Below are 15,455 nucleotides of genomic sequence, written 5' to 3' on the forward strand. Positions count from 1 at the left end.
AATACAGTAGTTTGTACATGCACAACATTTCCCATTTTTCCATACAACAGGTCAACCACCATTTGGTCCTCCTCTGCCATCATGTTCCAGGACCTACCCCCCCACACCCCAGAGTCTTTAACTGTATTGTAATACAACTCCAGTCCAAGTTTCTGCTTAGTGTTTTCCCTTCTGATCTTGTTCTTCAACTTCTGCCTGTGAGATCATCCCATATTCATCCTTCTCTTTGACTTAGCTCACTTAACATGAATTCCTTCAAGCTCCACCCAAGATGAGGTGCAGGTGAATTCACCATTTTTAATAGCCGAGTAGTATTCCATTGTGTATATAGACCACAACTTACCCAGCCACTCATCTGTTGTTGGATGTCTGGGTTGCTTCCAGGTTTCAGCTATTTCAAATTGTGCTGCTATGAACAGAGATATACATAGATCTTTTTGGATAGGTAGTTTGGTTCCTTAGGAATTTCTAAGAGCTTTTTATTTTTTTCTACCACCAGGGTTATTACTGGGGTTCTTTACTGCATGCGACTTCACTCCTTTCATTGGCCATGCTTTTCCTCTTCAATGATAGAAAGTGAAAGACAAAGGGGTGACACTTTAAGCACTGTTTCATGGCTCATGAAGCTTCATTCCTGCAGTTGGGGACTGGAGGATTGTACTCCAATTCTTGTACTCTACTGTGTACACTACCACCTGCCCCCAGCTTTTAAGGTTCTAATGACCATTCTACACAAGGCATTACCAGCATTCTTGCTGTTATATGGTATGGAGTGCTCTGCATGGATGGACTGAACATGTCACTGTAGTGTTGTTCTTGAGACATCACCTAGTAGAATGCTTCCTTCCCCCGTGTGTTTTGAGCACTTGTCCTGGAAGAGTAGACCATGTTCTGTGGGAAACAGAGGGGTGGGGAATTTCAAGGACCTCTGACAACCCTTTTCTCATATTAATTGGACTTTGGAACGTCTGCATTATCCTCTCACCTCATACTGAGTAGAAAACAGCTACAATGTACCCTGGCATATATATTACTTGTATGTAGACCTTCCTTCTGGTCATAGTTTAAAACAATCATTTTCTTCATAGAATTTCCATTAGAAATAAATATGGCTGGCCACTCTAACAGTGACAAGGCTACTTGTAGGCCTCCTCGTAGGCTATAGCTCTTTAGTGCTAATCCACCTTCCCTGGCTTAGAGGAGGGCTAGTATATTCCTGCGTCTAAAACATGGTTGCAAGACCCTGTGAGAATCCAGAGAAGTCATTTGCCCCCAGATTTATGGTGTCTGTGTTACAAAAAGTGAAAGCACATGATACAGTGTCTGAGTTTGGCAGGATCAGCTCCAGAAACACCTAAAGACTTATTTGATGGGACAGAGAAACTGAGAGGAGAGGAGAGACTAGATAGCGGGAGACACTGTTTGTGACTTCCCCTCTGCATGGGGACTGGGGCCTTGAACCAAGGTCCTTCTTTATGGTAATGTGTGCTCAATCTGGTATGCCATGCACCAGAAACACCTAAGAACAGATTCATCTTGTACCTATTTATCAGATTTTTGAACTTCCTTGCTGCAGGACCCTTTATTCTAGTTTGAGGGATGAAATGCTCGTTTGCCCAGCTATGTACTTTTTCTGTCATTCCAATTTTAGGCATGCCTTTTTGTTCAGAAAAGAAATGGGTGCATATGACCTGGTTAAAAAAAATTTAGTGTTAATTATCATGGGAAGAGTTTCGGTTGACATTTTCGTAATGCCTGAGCAGTGGAGAATGGAAGACTTCGCTGCTGGTTGAGGTGTACCCAGTACCATGCTTAATGATAGTGCAAAGACTTGGGCTTGAGGCTCTGCTTCCTACCTGCAGCAGGGACACTTTACAGTGGTGAAGCAGTCTGCAGGTGTCTTATTTCTCTCTCCCATCTCAATTTCTCTGTCGTATTGAATGAAAAAAAAAAAGCTGCCACAGTGGATTCATAGTGCCAGCACTGGCACTGAACTCCAGTGACTAAAAGCAAAAAAAAAAAAAAAAAAAAAATCACTGTTGTCTTTATGAGGATTACACTTTATAGGAATAGGCTGTTTCTTCCCTACAAGGAAAGAATCTTTATTTTTGTATTCTGGAAGCACTATTAAAATAGAGCCCATAGGTGTCACTGAAGAGCTGCAAAGAGAATAAAACAAAAGACTTTGAATTGCCCCCATTGGATATTTTTAGGGACTTGTTGGTAAAAAATAATAAAACACAAACGAAAGTGAAATCAACATAGGAATGAATTGTGCTATTTCTGTACCATCTATGATGTGCAGCGGCAGACATAACTTTTACCAAGGCAGTTTGATTTTCTTCCCCTAATTTTCGACCCTTAGCTGAATGTGTGTAGCTTTTCAGGGTAGACATTTTGAAGACGTATTTTGGATAAGAACTTACAAGACACAATTTTTTTTTTCCTCCAGGGTTATTGCTGGGGCTCGGTGCCTGCACTACGAATCCACTGCTCCTGGAGGCCATTTTTTTTCCCCTTTTGTTGCCCTTGTTGCTGTGCTTGTTGCATTTGTTATTGTTGTCATAGCTGTTGTTGTTGGATAGGACAGAGAGAAATGGAGAGTGGAAGGGAAGACAGAGAGGGGGAGAGAATGACCTGCTTCACCGCCTGTGAAGCGGGATCCTTAGCTGGCCCTTGTGCTTTGCGCCATGCGCGCTTAATCCGCTGCGCTACCGCCTGACTCCCAATTTTTTGTTTTACTTTTCCTTTTGTTGCCCTTGTTTTATTGTAGTTATTATTATTGTTGCTGATCATGTTGTCATTGTTGGCTAGGACAGAGAGAAATGGAGAGAGGAAGGAAAGATGGGGAAAGAAAGACAATTGCAGACATGCTTAACAGCCTGTGACTCCCCTGCAGGTGGGGAGCCGGGGGGCACAAACCAGGATCCTTATGCCGGTCCTTGCGCTTTGAACCATATGCACTTAACATGTTGCACTACTGCCCCTGACATAATTGTTTTATGTCTTCTAAGAATGTCAAAATTACTGGGCCCTGTACTGTGTAGGTGTAAGAACATTTTGGAAAATGACAGACAGCAGTGAATCAATAAACTTGCTTAGTGCTAGGAATTTACAACCACACTTACATATCACCACCCACCCAGCTAATAGGTATGGAGAGTATCCTTACCTAGAGTATCTAAACTCTTCAACTCAACCCATACTGTTTGACTAGGGCTCACCAGAGACTGGCCAGGCAACCTGAGAATTGAAAGTTTACCTGAGAGCTAGGTGGTGGCACACTTGGTTAAGTGCTTGTGAAGCATACCCTATGCAGGTGGAGCACCAGGGCCTCAAACCTGGACACCTAGCACTACAAATCCACTTCTCCTGATGGCCATTTTGATAGGACAGAGAAATTGAGAGAAAGCTGCAGACCTGCTTCACCAGGTGGCCCTGATGCAGGTGGGGAGTTGGGGGCTCTGACCTAGATCCTTGTGTTTAACTGGGTGCGCCACTGCCCCCTAGTCAGACGGTATGGGTTGAGTTAAAGAGTTTAGGTACTTGGGCCAGGTGTGGCACACCTGGTTGAGTGTACATATTACAGTGCACAAGGACCCAGGTTTGAGCCCCCAGTCCCCACCTGCAGGGGGAAAACTTCCCAAGTGTTAAAGCAGGGCTGCAGGTGTCTCTCTGTATCTCCCCCTACCTTCTCAAGTTCTGGCTGTCTCAGTGCAATAAATTAAACTATAATTTAAAAATTTAGGTATTCTAGGTAAGAATTCTCTCTGTACCTATTAGCTGGACGCTGGATGGGTGGTGATAAAGAAATATGGTTGTTTCTGATTTTTTTTTTTTTTTTTGCCTTCAGGGTTATAGCTGGGGCTCAGTGCCCATACTACAAACCCACTGCTCCTGGAGGCAATCCCACCCCCCCCCCCCATTTTGTTGCTATTGTTGGATAGAACAGAGAGAAATTGAGAAAGGAGAGGAAGACATAGAGGGAGACAGAAAGACCTGCAGACTTGCTTCACTGCTTGGGAAGCCACCCCCCTGCAGGTGGGGAGCTGGGGGCTGTAAGCGGAATCCTTGCACCAGTCTTTGAGCTTTGCACCATGTGCTCTTAACCCGGTGCGCCACCGCCTGGCCCCCAGTGTGGCTGTATTCCTAGCACTGAGCATGTTTGAGATACAGAATTCGGCGGTGTCTATCATTTTCCAAAATGCTCTTACATCTATCTACACAGCACAGGATCCAGAGATGCCAGGTGATATTGGGTTCTAAGACTTCAAGATGGGTAATATAATTGCAGTGTGGGGGGGGGGCTGGGTGGTGGCATACCCGGTTAAGTGCACATCTTACTAATAAGCACAGGGACTTGCATGCACTCTGGCTCCACAGCAGTGAAACAGATCTGCAGGTGTTTGCCTCTTTTCGTCTATCTTTCCCATCTCTCTCAATTTCTCTGCCTTGTCCAATAAAAATGGGCGGGGGCACCAAGGGCAGTGGATTTGCAGTGCCACTACCGAGCCCCAGTGATAACTTTGGACGCAAAATAAAATAACTGCAGGCTGGCTCCACAAAAGCAGGCCTAATATATATATGCAAACACTAGATCCAATATATTGGAAACCTAGTTATAACTGAAGTGTATCTTTGATCTTCAGGTTTTCCAAATTCCATTAATTTGTAATTTTGCTGGAGGTAGAAGATACAGTATTTTATTTCAGATAATCAGTTTTAGAACTACATTAGTCATCTGTTTACAAGTGGTATGTTTTCTTCCAAGAAAAAGTTCACTTGGTAATGACATAAAAAGATGACTTAGTTACTTTTAGAGACTACAAATTGGGACATTGCATTTAAGCGAGAAGCAAATATGCCTGAACTTTCTAAAGGCTGTTAATTCCAAAAGACACCACATTCCTGCTCAATAGACTTTTTAACAACAAGGGTAGTTAATCAAATCAATGAAGCTGTATTCAACTTACTAGTATAGCATGTAGAATCAGCATATATCTAGAATTCATACTAGATTGACAAATACCACCTAGATTTGCCACTTTATGTCACTAACAGCTGGCAGCTTGTTGATGATTGGGGCTCTTAGTAACCTATCCTATGGACCCTATTGAAAAGTATATGGAAGGAGATAAATTTATTTTTGCCTCCAGGATTATCACTGGGGTTTGGTGTCAGCACTAGGAATCCACCACTACTGGTGGCCATTTTTTTTCTTTCCATTTGACAGGACAGAAATTGAGAGGGGAGGGAGAGATAGGGAAAATGGGGGGGTCGGGTGGTAGCGCAGCAGGTTAAGTGCACATGGCGCAAAGCACAAGGCTCCCAGTTCAAGCCCCCAGCTCCCCACCTGCAGGGAGTCGCTTCAAGAGCGGTGAAGCAAGTCTGCAAGTGTCTCCACTGTGTCTTCCCCTACTCTCTCCATTTTTCTCTGTCCTATCCAACATCAATAATAATAACCACAATGATAAAACGAGGGCAACAAAAGAAAAAAAAAAAGCTTCCAGGAGCAGTGGATCTGAGGCCCAGCAATAACTTTGGAGGCAAAAAAAAAAAAGGGGAAAATTACTCCTACAAACCTGCTTTGCCACAGGTTCCCCTGCAGGTGGGGAGCCAGAGGGTCGAACCCAGACACCCAACACTATGAATCCACTTCTCCTGGTGGCCTTTTTTTTTTTGATTGGACAGAGAAATTGAGAGGAGGGGGGGAAGAGACCTGCAAACCTGCTTCACCACTGCTGTGAAGCATCCTCACTGCAGGCAGGGAATTGAGGGCTCTAAATCTGGATCCTTGCACTTAACCAGGTACGTCACCACCCAGCCCCAGGTAAACTTTCAGTTCCCAGGCTGCCGGGCCAGTCTCTGGTGCCCCCTAATCAGAGGAGCTAGAGTAGGGTGTGGCCCTCAAACCCTGGGCAGGTTTGCAGAATGCTTCAATGTCCAGGCTATAGGTTATTAAACTGGTAATGCACACACACACACACACACACACACACACAAACACACACTCTGGTAAGAGTAGTGATTACTGTCTTATTTGCTTGGTATTAAGTAGTTTTTTTTCTCCCCCCCTCTCGGGGAAGAAAGGCCAGTAAGAACATATATAAAATGTTTTAAGGTTCTTAGCTATTAAATACCTGGTTGGTAATATCTTAAGTTATCAGGTAAGTGATACTTAAATAGGTTTCAAAGTCTTGAGCTAAATAAAAAGCTCTGTAGGCTGAGGTTATTTATGGAGTCCCTGTAGTAAAAGACACCAAGAGGAAAATGTGTGAATTTACCTTAAGATCATCGATTAGCAGCACTGTGGGTCGTCAAGAGCCCATTGTCATTTGTAGAGATCATTCCGTGGTCTTAGCTTCTCTGTCTTGTTCTCTCTATTCTCTGACCTTTGTTCAAGGACCAGTGCTTAGCTCTGCCAAACCATGGTAATGTCAAATCTGCTGGTCTTATGAAAAGGAATTTGCCAAGCAGTGGTGTGACAGCTGAAACAAGCACTTTATTTTTATAAATGACAATAGAAAAAAAGTACCTTTAAACATCTTATAAAAGCGTAATATACTGAAAGTAGCTGTTTTCCTTAGAAACAAGAATACAGAAGTCTCACCAAATGCTGGGTGACGCAGAGGCATAAGCAGGGCATGAACATGCTGTCCCCATGCTACAGCAATTGCCCTTTCCTTTACTGAGAAGCTAAGGGCCCTGCCCTCCTGCGTCTCCCCAATCGCTCTGAAAACCTTGAAAAGTTTCTTCACATCTTTATTTCTAATGGAAAATAATGAAACAACCAAACCTGAAACCAAGCACATTATCATCAAAACATTTAACACCTTCAGTACAAAGTGAGCAGGTTGAGACCGTAATCACGCTTAGCTCTTATCAGCAGTTGAAAGCTCTTCGGTCACTATATCCTTATACACAGCTCTTCATCAAGGGGAGAGACTAAGCTGCCACAGGCTCTGGAAATGTTTCAGCTTATGAGATAAGACTGACTTTTTGGCTTTGGAGAAATCTTCCAGCAAAAGGAACAGTATTCATTCCAAATGCCCATCCTCCTGGATGCACCATTTCCCCCTGGGCTGGTGCGGTGAACAGTGCCTCAGTGAGTACACAGGATTCGGGGTAGTGTTGACTGGTTTCCACTGGCACAGTGCTACCAAGACCCAGGAACACCAGCTCAGCTTCACTGAAATTTCACAAAAACCACTTGGAGGGTCTGAGTTGTCCATTATAGTTAATGCTGGTTGAGTTTGCTGGTTGGTCTCTCAGGCATTGTTTTCCCTTCTTAGATAAACTCTGTACTTGCACTGGGAGAGTTATACATCCATGAGTAGGTGGTATCTTTCACACATTAACACACACACACACACACACACACACACACACACACACACACACACACACACACACACACACACGAGTGTGCTGATAGAAAGATAAACAAAGAAAAATGCAAAACACTTGGCACACACTTTATGGTAACCTTTGGAGTGAAATTCCTGCCCTTGAAAAGCGTCTTGACTCAGTAGTGATCAGGCCACTACAGTAAAACTCCTCTAGCTTTGATTGTCTCGCAGGGGTCTAGCACTGTAGCAGCACGGTTCTGTTTCTAACATCTAATGCCACGTTACTAATTCACCCTGGACTCAAGCCAGGCAAACAGATTTCCTATACATTCACAATATTATATTGCAAGTTTTATCGTATTTAAAAACATGCCTCAAACATGCAGCTTATCTTAAAGGAAAAAAATAGATATTTTTAATTACAAGCATTCAAAAGTCAAGCACAAATTGTGATCCAACCCAGTGTAAGATCATCCATCCTTGTCATATTTAAATGTTTGGTATAAAAATATTCACTTTTCTGATTTTATTGTTGGCATATTTTCTGTTTTGTTTGAAAATAACTCCAAACTATACAGAGATGTTGAACCATGCATTCACAAACAACACACTATCTCTTAAAGTTATACAGTGTAAAAGAGTAAAACATTTTTATTATATATATTTTTTTTCTTCAAGGAAAACAGATGTGTGATAGAGGCTGTGGCAAAGTCTTGAAGGGCTCAAAACTGGGCAAGGTTTTTCAAGCCTGAAACTGGAAGAAAGAAAATGCATTAGATTATATATATATATGTGCATTTATATTTATTGACCTTCCAAATAAAGATGGTATATGCGTATATCAGTGGTGGTATCGCCTTAGATATGTGTATGGGGAAAGGTATATATTTAGTTTCCATTTCTCCTTTGTAAGTCATCCATCCATGTGTCTCTCGCTCTAGGCTTACATTTCCATATAGAGACAGAGAGGGAAGGGCACCAACCAGAGCACAAAGCTTCCACCAACGTGGTGTGAATTGGGACTTGGACATGGCAAAGCAAGTGCACTATCCAAGTAAACTATTTTGCTGATTATTTCCATTTATGTTTTACCAGAAAGTTTAAAGAGTTTCCTTCCTCTGTAGCTGACAAGGAAATGCTCTTGTTTTGCTTTATGGCACAGAACTAACCTGTCCTCAGGATTTCCTTAAATACATTTCAGCTCTACTGTACCCTACTTCAAGGCTTCACTTATTTTCAAATTTTTCTTTTTTCTTTTTTTTTTTGGTGGTCATTTTATCCATGTCAGACTAACACAAATTTATAGTTGTAGAAACCTTTTTTTTTTCATAAGTAAATCAGCATGCTAGAAGTTTGTACAAGGAAATACTTTTATATGTGGGAATAGGCTTTAAAAAAACAGAGTTATCGATTTTAAGTTAGACTTATTTGGGAAAATGTGTCTTTGGCAGTGACCCTGAAATTAGAAACATATTTATATGAACATGCTCAAACATAGCCAACTAATAATCAGACTATCTTATAAATATGCCTATCCAAACCAGATCTGTGTATCATGCCAGCTACAACCAAATATATCTTGTTACATTGCAGTTTTGGATGACAGTCAAATGGATAGAAATATTGGCTACAAGTCAAGGCCAAATATAATTACCACATACCTATGGTTCATTAAACAATCCCTGAGAAAAAAGAGGGTATTACGCTTCACAGAATAAAATGTGTCTTTAGTTTGTTATACATATTAATCCACCAGTTTAACATGCTTATTCTAGATTTTTAAATTCCTTTTTATCTTTGTTGGATAGAGACAGTCAAAAATTGAGAGGGAAGGGGGTGATAGAGAGGGAGAGAGACAGAGAGACACCTACAGCACTGCTTCACCACTTGTGAAGCTTCCCCCCACACACACATAGGTGGGGACCGGAGGCTCGAATCTGGGTCCCTGAGAACTGTAACGTGCACTCAACCAGGTGTGCCACCACCTGGCCCAATATGTTTATTCTAGAGAAAGGTCAAATGAGACTTTTTCCTTAGGAAAGCTCCCAATCCTAGCTCTGTGAGGCCTAGTATACAAACATAACTCCATTTTTCATTGCTTGCCGCCTTCCTTTACCTTAATGCTCTAAAGCAGATGGGTTTGTCCAAGAGAAGACGGTGCATTCCCACAGGAAAACCTTACAGACTCCTTTGTCTCCTCTGGTGCTCAGAGCAGTAGTTGAAAGCAGTATTCCACTTGCCAGATAAGATGCTTAATAGAGGGAGTTGGGCAGTAGCACAAGGACCAGTGTAAGGATCCTGGTTCAAGCCCCCGGCTCCCCACCTGCATGGGAGTTGCTTCACAGGCGGTGAAGCAGGTCTGCAGGTTGTCTATCTTTCTTTTCCCCTCCTCTCTCCATTTCTCTCTGTCCTATCTAACAACGATGACATCAGTAACAACATTAATAACTATGACAATAAAAAAGACAACAAGGGCAACCAAAGGGAAAATAAATAAATAAAAATACAAAAAAAAAAAAGATGCTTGACAGAGAAATCTAAGTAGGCTGGGACAATTCACAACCCACTTTCAGTGCATGTCCTGTGACGTTTAGTAAGCAGCACCAATAGAAGTGGTAGGAATGACAGCATGTTATGTCTTGGGGTCCAGGACTGACAGCTTATGGGGCTAAGCATTATTTTGGGGGCTACTGGAGCTGACACCCCCTAAGGAACCTACAAATACCTAATCTGCTGACTTTTTAATTTTTTAAAGAGCAGTTTAAGCTCTGACGTATAATAGTGGGGGTGGGGGAGGACTGAAACTGGGATTCACTTAAAGTCATCTTGCTAAAAGAGCCTGCCTTCAACAGTGTGAAGAGGCTGTGCTGCTTCCCACCCTGGTCTCTTAGTCACCGTATCAACAGAGAAAGAAACCAGCTTAAATTTGGATATGAGGCCAGGTCCCTCCCCCACATTCCTGGCTTTTCAGCTGGGGATGACATGTTCTTATTATCAGAAACTTGGCCACCTGCCAGAAGCCCAAGCTGTGTGCATGTTAATTCCAGGAAACCGTTTCTGAGGAACAGCAGTCACTCTGCAGTTATTTCTACTTAAGAACAATTCACAGGGGATGACACTCTGTAGACCTTCAACTCTGGGATACTAAAGGGGCCTGCATTTTGCCAACAGCTTCTTTTAGGGAATAGGCTTAATGAGAGCCATTCTTGAGAAAGCAGTGAAAAACAGCATAGAAACCATAGGCTTATAACCAAAACTGCTACAATGCCTTCTGGGATTGGGTGGAAAGGGACTAAACAAGCAGGCAAAGGATACTTGGCAGATGTGGTCTCTTCTACCAGGAGTCCCTTCCATGTGTTGGACAGTCTGGTTTAGGGATGTCCCCAAATTCCATGGGGGCCTAGCGGGTTTGACTGCTTCCTTAGCCATTTCCTAAACAGCTATTCTCACTTGAACCACCTTTAGCCTGGAACATTTCTGCCATGACCTCCTAGACAACATGTCTAAAGTCAGGCTTGGAACTTAACAGATCCTGAGCCCCCAAACTGTAGATTCTTGTGTCTGTGCACAGCCCTTGTGGGTCTCTCTTTTACTTTCCAATATCACCACGGTGCTTGGTGTTTTTGACTTCCACATTGGTTTGGGCACCCATAATGACAATGATTTCTATGATGCCTATCTCTTCGCCTTACCTCTCCAATGTTGCTTAAAACCCAGAACACAGGCTTGGTGCACATTCTTCCTTCCTCTTCGTATACAAACTCTACTCTTGAAACTCAGATCAAGCTCCACTTACTGCAGTTTTTTCCTGATCCCTGATCCCTTTCGCCACAGGCTTTTCTCCTTTTATCGGATGCGAGCACCATCCTGGTTGCTTGTTTTTCAAAGATTATCCTCTTCTAAGACTACCCCTTTCTATTGTATTGTGTTCTATTGTATTTACTGTTGAATGTAAAACATTAATTCCCCAATAAAGAAATAAAAAAAAAAAAGAGAAAAAAAAAGGAATAATGGGTTGAACTCCTCACCCCCACCATTCTGTGGAAAATATGCTAGGATTAGAGCCCCAGGTTGTGCCTGGAAGTCAATGTTGGGAGCACCTCCACAGGAAATGAGGGAGGGATGGGAGGGTGCCTCCAGCTTCTGAGGAAAAGCAACCAGCTGGCACTATACCCAGAAGAAAACGGTGTACGGGTCTATGTATGTATGGGTCTATGTATCTGATTTAGAAGGTTGATCTTTTGAAGTGAAAACATGGAAGGAGGGAGATGAGTTTCCTAAGCTTTTCCGTAAGGGCTGTGTAACTCTGATTCTCACATGGGAAAAGAATGTGTCCACATTGCCATAGATGTTCCCAGACTGAACAGAAGGTCAAAATGTGGCTATTTCAGTCCCTGTAAACAAGAAAGGAGTTTAGCTAGGAACGGAGTTCAAGCCTTGGAATGTATTAGCAAGGACCTTTTAAACTGAATACAAAGATATCTGGGAACACAGAGCACCATGGGGGAAGGGGGACACAGGATTAGAGGAGGGGTTAGTGTGGTGGGAGAGAGTCAGGCTTTGTTCAGGGAGCGGATTCTACTTTTCCCTTAACAGAGCTTTTCCTGAAAGGGGATAAATGTGAGGAAATGTATGGATGTAGAAAATCTGTCAGGGCACTTGGCTGAGTGCACATGTTATCGTGCATGAGGACCTAGGTTAAGTCCACTCATCCTCACTTGTGGAAGTTAAGCAGTATTGCAGGTGTCTCTCAGTGACAAAACAGGAAAAAACAGACAAACAAACGAAAAACTATTGGGAATAGTAAAGTTACTAGGCATTGAACCTTCAAGATGACGCTGGTGGCAGAAAACAAAAACAACACCTAGTCTGAGGTAGGCTACAACAATCTCTATTTGAAGTTTTTGAAAAACGTCTCCTGATACCTTGAGTTATTAGTTATAACACATCTCTTTCTTTTCTTTCTTTTTAAAGATTTTATTTTATTTATGAGAAAGGAGGAGAGAGAAAGAACCAGACATCACTCTGGCACATGTGCTGCCAGGGATCGAACTTTGGACCCCATGCTTGAAAGTCCAAAGCTTTATCACCGCACCACGTCCTGGACTACTTTTTTTTTTTTTAAATAACACATCTCTTTCCATTGTCATTGTAAAGATAAGTATATTGCCCTCAGTACTTGTGACAACTCCTACCCTTCACCAGAGAAATCCAGTCAGCTTCTCCTGAGCAGACCATCAGATTAAGGAAAAGAATCTCGAGGGAGTCGGGCGGCAGCGCAGCGGGTTAAGCGCACATGGTGCAAAGCGCAAGAACCGGCATAAGGATCCTGGTTTGAGCCCCCGGCTCCCCACCTGCTGGAGAGTCGCTTCACAAGTAGTGAAGTGGTCTGCAGGTGTCTATCTTTCTCTCCCCCTCTCTGTCTTCCCCTCCTCTCTCCATTTCTCTCTGTCCTATCCAACAATGATGACATCAATAACTACAACAACAATGAAAAACAAGAGCAACAAAAGAGAATATATATATATGAATCTTCTCTAAACTTATTCTGGTAAGCCATGAAAGACACTGTAGTTACTGAACCACCATTTGAGCTGTTGTTGAAGATGATCTCTTCCTCACTTCAGGCATATCTGGGGCCTCTAGACTCCCAGTTCCCCTCCCCATAGTTACTTAAGGCCTTTTCATTACATAAAGTTATTAGAGAGAGAGCTGGAGGTTAGCACAATAGCTATTAAAAAAGGCTTTTATGCCTGAGGCATCAAAGGTCCCAGGCTCTATCCATAGTACCACCATAAAGCAGAGCTATGTAGTACTCTGGCTTAATAAAAAAAAAAAAAGTATTAGATGTTTCAGTTGCTGCTGTTTCTTAACTGGGCTCATCTGTATGAGTCCTGAGTTAATATTTGGGGGGTCAGGGCTGGTGGTACACCTGGTTGAGGGCACATACTACAGTGCACAAGAATCTGAGTTTGAGCCTCTGGTTTCTACCTGCAAGGGGGAAGCTTTGCTACTGGTGAAGTAGTGCTGTAGGTGTCTGTCTCTTTCCCCACCCTCTCGATTTCTGGCTGTTTCTATCCAATAAATAAAGATTAAAATAATTTTTAAAAGAGTGCTTTAAATATAATGTTTGGTCTCTATCGCCTCCTTTCCCCTCGATTTGTGACTGCCTAGCCAATAAATAATTAAAAAATAATAATATCTGGGTTAATTTACTGCATTATTTTAATCTTCCAAAATTATATGGGTATTGTTCATTGATTTTTAAAAAAATTATCTTTATTTATTGGATAGAGACAGCCAGAAATTGAGTGGGAAGGGAGAGACAGAGAGAGAGAGAGAGAGACAGGGAGATACCTGCAGACCCGTTTCACCACTTGTGAAGCTTCCCCCTTGCAAAGGAACTGGGGGCTTGAATCTGGGTCCTTGAGCGTGGTAATGTGTGCATTTAATCAGATGTGCCACCACCCAACCCCTTGTTAACTGATTTTTCAACTTCCCCAGAGTCTTAAAAATTTTACTGAAGGGAGTCGGGCTGTAGCGCAGCGGGTTAAGCGCAGGTGGCGCAAAGCACAAGGACCAGCATAAGGATCCTGGTTCAAACCCCGGCTCCCCACCTGCAGTGGAGTCGCTTCACAGGCGGTGAAGCAGGTCTGCAGGTGTCTATCTTTCTCTCCTCCTCTCTGTCTTCCCCTCCTCTCTCCATTTCTCTCTGTCCTATCCAACAACGACAACAACAATAATAACTACAACAATAAAACAACAAGGACAACAAAGGGGAATAAATAAAATAAATATTAAAGAAAAAAGAAAAAAACTTAAAAAAAATTTTACTGAAATGATAGACTAGCATGGAGAAAGCTATGGTATAGAGTAAGTGGGAAAAATAGACGTCAGTGTGGAAAAGGCCCAGGAAAGACCCAGGTCTTTCTCTCCCCCTCTGTCTTCCCCTCCTCTCTCCATTTCTCTGTCATATCCAACAACAACAACAACAATAATAGCAACAACCATAACAATGGAAGAAAAATGGCCCCCAGGTGCAGTGGATTCATTAGTTCAGGTTGTCTGAAGTCCAGGTTGCCTGCTCCCAGTGCAGGATGGGGAGTCACAGGCCGCAAGCCTGGTGCATACTGATCATCAAGTTACTTAAGACTCTGATCTTAGCAAGAATTCTATCTTTTTTTCTGACTCATCTTTACTTTGTAAGGTCTCTGTAAGATTCAGTTTTACCACCATATTTAGGTTGAGACATATATCCATGGGCCTGGCATTCCTGCTGTTCTAGGCTGTTCCTTCATAAGTGGTAGCTGGAAGGCAGTTTGCCCCAGGGAAGAATACAGTATAAAGATTACCCTTAACTGGAGCTGAGCGGTGCACCTGGCAAAGTACACAGGTTGCCATGTTCAAGGACCCAGGTTCAAGAACCTGTCTCTACCTGCAGAGGAGAAGCTTCACAAGCAGTGTGGCAGGTGTCTCTCTCCCTCTCAATGTCTCTGTCCTATCAAATTAAATTCTTTTTTTTTTTCCCTCCAGGGTTATTGCTGGGCTCGGTGCCTGCACCATGAATCCACTGCTCCTGGAGGCCATTTTTTCCCCTTTTTGTTGCCCTTGTTGTTGTAGCCTCGTTGCTGTTATTATTGCCATTGTTGACGTTGCTTTGTTGTTGGATAGAACAGAGAGAAATGGAGAGAGGAGGGGAAGACAGAGAAGGGGAGAGAAAGATAGACACCTGCAGACCTGCTTCACCGCCCGTGAAGCAACTCCCCTGCAGGTGGGGAGCCGGGGGCTCGAACCGGGATCCTTACGCCGGTCCCTGCGCTGCGCTTAACCCACTGCGCCACCGCCCGACTCCCTCAAATTAAATTTTTACACACACACACATATATGTTGCTAGAAGTAGATGAAAGAAATGATACCTGTCAAAAATAAAAAAGACGAACAAGTCACAAAAAAAAAATCACTTGACAAGTTTAGCAACTTGATGGAATTTAGTCAGAGGGCTATTTCATCCAGTCATACACAAGGGCAATCATCATATTGCTGAAGAGACTCGTAAAAATGTCTATAGGGTGGTAGCACAATGGGTTAAGCGCACATGGCGCAAAG

The 15,455-nt window shown here is 42.8% G+C and overlaps 1 protein-coding gene across 6 annotated transcripts in view; it reads right to left on the minus strand.

Annotated features, from left to right (window-relative positions):
• Positions 1-6,482: 6,482 nt before the first annotated feature.
• RBPMS (RNA binding protein, mRNA processing factor) overlaps positions 6,483-15,455 on the minus strand; it is a 191,999-nt gene continuing 183,026 nt past the window's right edge. For 3 of the 6 annotated variants that reach the window (XM_060183088.1, XM_060183082.1, XM_060183064.1), the window contains one exon: positions 6,483-8,103. In XM_060183088.1, the coding sequence (XP_060039071.1) occupies positions 8,004-8,103 (100 nt within the window). In that variant the 3' untranslated portion in view covers positions 6,483-8,003. The remainder of the gene's footprint in view (positions 8,104-15,455) is intronic. The other 3 variants (XR_009547539.1, XR_009547530.1, XR_009547525.1) reach the window with 1 other exon arrangement.

The sequence above is a fragment of the Erinaceus europaeus genome, chromosome 2 (assembly GCF_950295315.1).
Source record: "Erinaceus europaeus chromosome 2, mEriEur2.1, whole genome shotgun sequence".
NCBI lineage: Eukaryota > Metazoa > Chordata > Mammalia > Eulipotyphla > Erinaceidae > Erinaceus > Erinaceus europaeus.